Source organism: Fukomys damarensis, unplaced genomic scaffold (genome assembly GCF_012274545.1).
Source record: "Fukomys damarensis isolate Sample0158 unplaced genomic scaffold, DMR_v1.0_HiC HiC_scaffold_13, whole genome shotgun sequence".
NCBI lineage: Eukaryota > Metazoa > Chordata > Mammalia > Rodentia > Bathyergidae > Fukomys > Fukomys damarensis.
The window spans coordinates 18,754,129-18,758,060 of record NW_022900925.1 but is presented as its reverse complement, the minus strand read 5'-3'; the positions used below and the strand labels follow the sequence as shown (position 1 = coordinate 18,758,060).

The window sequence follows — 3,932 nt, the reverse complement described above, 5'->3', positions numbered from 1 at the left end:
AACTATGTCCTGTAAGCAAAGTTATTGATGCCCCATTCTCACAAGATTCACAAGGAACAAAACTGTTGTAGTGTGAGTCGTGACTCACCTGCTTTTCGTTTGCTCCTTAACCTTGCTTTCCCAGCCCCCTCCCCACAGTTTCACATTGCTAGAAATACAACCCCCCTTTTTGATCAAGTGTATAAAAACGGAAACTTTTCTTTGTTCAATGTTTTTCCTTTGTCTAGGAGTCCGTTGAGCCAGCGTGCACCTTGAAACAGAAATAAATCCCCCTAAATCCAGTTTGGACTCTCATGTCTTTTGGAATTCTGCTGCATTTTGAGACAGCTGGGTGCTTCCAACTGAAATGGAAAAAAGATTTTCAAGATTATAAAGAGAAATATATTACAATTTACTGGCAATGAAAACAGCCATCCATAACAAAGGTGAACTATCAAAAACTTTTCCCTAGCCTCAGACATGCCCAGGATCGTGAAGTAGAAAGGAATAAAAAATGTTAAAATGTCATTAGAAACAGCTGTCTAAAATAAGACAAAAAGCCATCTCATCACCACTAAACAAGTCAAGAAATGAATAGAAGTCATTTAAGTGGCCAGTGTAGAAGTAAGTCTAAATGCAGCACATACAAAACAGGAATACAAGGCCCTGCCTGCAAAAATAAAAAATGCCCCATCAGTGACATCTAAACATGAAGCCATCACGATCTTCCCTGATCACAATGTTTAACATGGCTCAAGAAACCAACAGAAGGCACAAGCAGCCAGTAAGCAACGGGTGACAATTTTTGATTACCTAAATGAGTCACAATCCAGAATCCAGTCAAAATGTTTAGAGGTGTCATGAAACAAAAGCAAATTCCTACCTCCTTCCCAGTATCTTGCTGGGGCCTCCAAATGTTATAGGGAAACAGTAATTCCTACCCTGCTTGATTTCAGATAATACAAGTTCCTGTCCTTCACAATCGAAGAATGAGTTCTAGGGGACAACAGAGGTTAAGAGTAGGAAAATTTTATTGAGAGAGCTTCTGAGGAATGGGAGGGAACCTAAAGAGATTGCCACCAAGCCTGCTTCTCTATGAATGTGTTATAGAGTGAAACTGGGGTGGGTACAAAATCACAGGTGAGTACGACATGAATCAAACTATAATAAACTGATAAGACTACGAGTACATCTGCTTAGCTAACAACGGTCTGTTAGAGAAGCAAGTCATACGTAGCAAGGGTACAGGGAAAGAACAAAGGCATTTTGGGGAAGGGAAGGGTCTGGATGCTCTGGTCACCCACGTGGGTAGCCAATGTCTAACTGGGTTTTACTGGACCGGAAGGTGCTAATTACAGTATCATTCCAAGTTACTGCTGATCCCTTAGAGAAGCCTGTAGGCCTGGTCATCACATCTTCACCTTGAGGCCTGGTCTTCTTCACATGCAGTTCCATCCACAATTCTAATGTCTTTATTTTTTTTTTCTGCTGACTTCCTTGACAGTCTCTCTCTGACTGTGCATTAATTTCTACCTAACTTAGCCATTTACGATAGTACCATTTTACGTATGTGCAGACTAAAGGTTACTCAAACTCTGGGTGTGCACAGGAGTTGAAAGGAAAGGGAGTCTTCAGGCTGCGACGGCCCACGTCTCTGCCTCCCTCCAAGTTCCATCTGCAGCCGGCCCCCACAGCTACCTTTCTCTTTCCACACCCACTTCCTTTGTCGTTAGCCTCTCCCCCTTGAATAGCTGCCAAATGTGTTGGTTTATATTTCCTCATAAAGTCCAGCTCCGTGCAGAAACAGTGGAGCTGGTGTGAAAGACAGTGGTGGCCACACAGGTGGATTCATGATGAGTTGCTGCAACATTCCATACCAGGTAAATGTGGAGGTGGCCAGGTCTGGGCAGGCTACAAAGCCAGGAGGAAGCAGCTGTGGGTCTCTGAGGAAGGACGGGGTGGTAGGCTGGTGGTGGCGAAGCCCAAATAGTCCCAAGGAGGGCAGAAATGTCCGAGGAGCTCATCCTGATGCCGATCCTGTTCCATGGCTTCTCATCCATGCAGGACCTCAGTGATCTAAGAATATCAATCAGTGGAACTCAGGCGTTTAACACTTACTGATCTCCCTCAGTTGCCTGCACTATCTTAGGTTCTGGGGAAAGACAGGCCAAGAATTATCTAGAAGGGTGACAGTTTGCATGAAGGGGACAAGAGCAGTGTTCTGGGTAGAGAAAAGCTCACAGGCATGGCACTTAAACCAGCTTTTCCAGAGTTGGTCTCTGGGGTTAAGCCATTCAGTACCTGGGCAACCACAGGCAAGGGACTTTCACTTCTGGGTCTCAGTTTCTACATCTGTTTAACGGGCACGATACCCGTGCCCATGTCCCAAAGTGGGGCGGCTATTGGCGATGTGTCACACCTAGTGTGCCAGACACACCATAAGAGTGGGCGCACTGAGGATTATCAAGAGTCAGGCATCTGAGGTGAAGACTTCCGAGGAGGCACCTGTGCCCTGAGGGGTGAGTTGGAGCCCTCAAAGCAAGAGTTCAGCCTGGCGTCTGTACAGGGGTCGTAGCGGAAGTGGAGTAGGCGTGGGTTTATCCCCATCTTGTGGAGTGCAAGGCGCGACCGTTACCACTTTTTGCTGGCCAGCAGGTGGCAGGAGTTAAACCTGCAAGGGCTTATTATCCCCACTTCATGTCTGGATAAATGGATCATAGGAGAGGTTGAGGCACTTGCCAAGTGTCCCTAGATGGAAAGCTGAAAAGGAAGCTGCCTGGATTTACATCCAGAATAGGGGGCCCATGAGAGAGAGAGAGAGAGAGAGAGAGACAGAGACAGAGACAGAGACAGAGACAACAAGTGTGGGGACGCAGGAGCATGACAGCCTGGTCCCCAACCTTCCCTGGGTCATTGCCAACGAGGTCCCTGGCAGACAGGAAATGAGGGGAGGGCACAGCTGGGCCCGAGAGGGGCAGGAAGCTGGGCTCTGAGTGTTGCTCACTCTGGCAGGGGACCCTCTTGCCTTGAGCTCCTGACACCTCCCAAGGATGTTCATGCCCCTCAGCACCCATTGGACAGTGTTCCCGAGAAGGGACCTACAGGGAGCGGGTGAGAGAAGCTAGGAGGACCCGGCAGCATGCCTGCAGGGACACAGAATCATAATGTGTCCCTGTGGACAGATTACCCGCTCTCTGGCTCCCAGGCAGACAAGAAAATGCAGGAACTCTGCTGGTTTATTATTCTGGTGACTAGTTCCTCTTTGGCTTTAGAAGCCAAGTATTTCAAACCAGAAGGAAAATCCTTCTATGGGCAAGAGAATTGCACAGGACTGGGGCACAGAAATAAAGAGGACTGTGTGGCCCCAAGGTGTGGGCAGCACCCGAGGACCCAGCTGGCCTCACTAGGCAACCTGCTGACTCACATCTTTATCAATACGTATTCAGAGGTTCCAGGAACCTACTCGTGGATGTTTCTGACCTTGTGCAGGTGTGAAAGTGTCATTCAGCCTTCAGGGCTTTGCTTGCATGCTGGAGGTGCTGAGAGGCAGGCGATAGGCTTGGGAACGGGGAAGGAAGGCCCAGAGTTGCTGATGTGGCAACCAAGGTGGACAGGAAGATTCCAGGGCTTATCAATACGTATTCAGAGGTTCCAGGAACCTACTCGTGGATGTTTCTGACCTTGTGCAGGTGTGAAAGTGTCATTCAGCCTTCAGGGCTTTGCTTGCATGCTGGAGGTGCTGAGAGGCAGGCGATAGGCTTGGGAACGGGGAAGGAAGGCCCAGAGTTGCTGATGTGGCAACCAAGGTGGACAGGAAGATTCCAGGGCTGCACTCTCTCAACTTGTCTCGTATTGGAGAACCCCCTTCAGAATGTGTGTGTGTGTGTGTGTGTGTGCCTGCGCACACACAAAACACTCCCACATTGAATTTTCTCGTCTTTTACCAAATCCTA

General features: G+C 48.2%; 1 protein-coding gene across 1 annotated transcript in view; it reads left to right on the top strand.

Moving 5' to 3' along the window:
- The first annotated feature begins 1,761 nt into the window (after positions 1–1,761).
- LOC104874983 (galectin-5-like) overlaps positions 1,762–3,932 on the top strand; it is a 9,775-nt gene continuing 7,604 nt past the window's right edge. Inside the window, exon 1 of the mRNA XM_010642344.1 lies at positions 1,762–1,859. Within this exon, the coding sequence (XP_010640646.1) occupies positions 1,830–1,859 (30 nt within the window). The 5' untranslated portion in view covers positions 1,762–1,829. The remainder of the gene's footprint in view (positions 1,860–3,932) is intronic.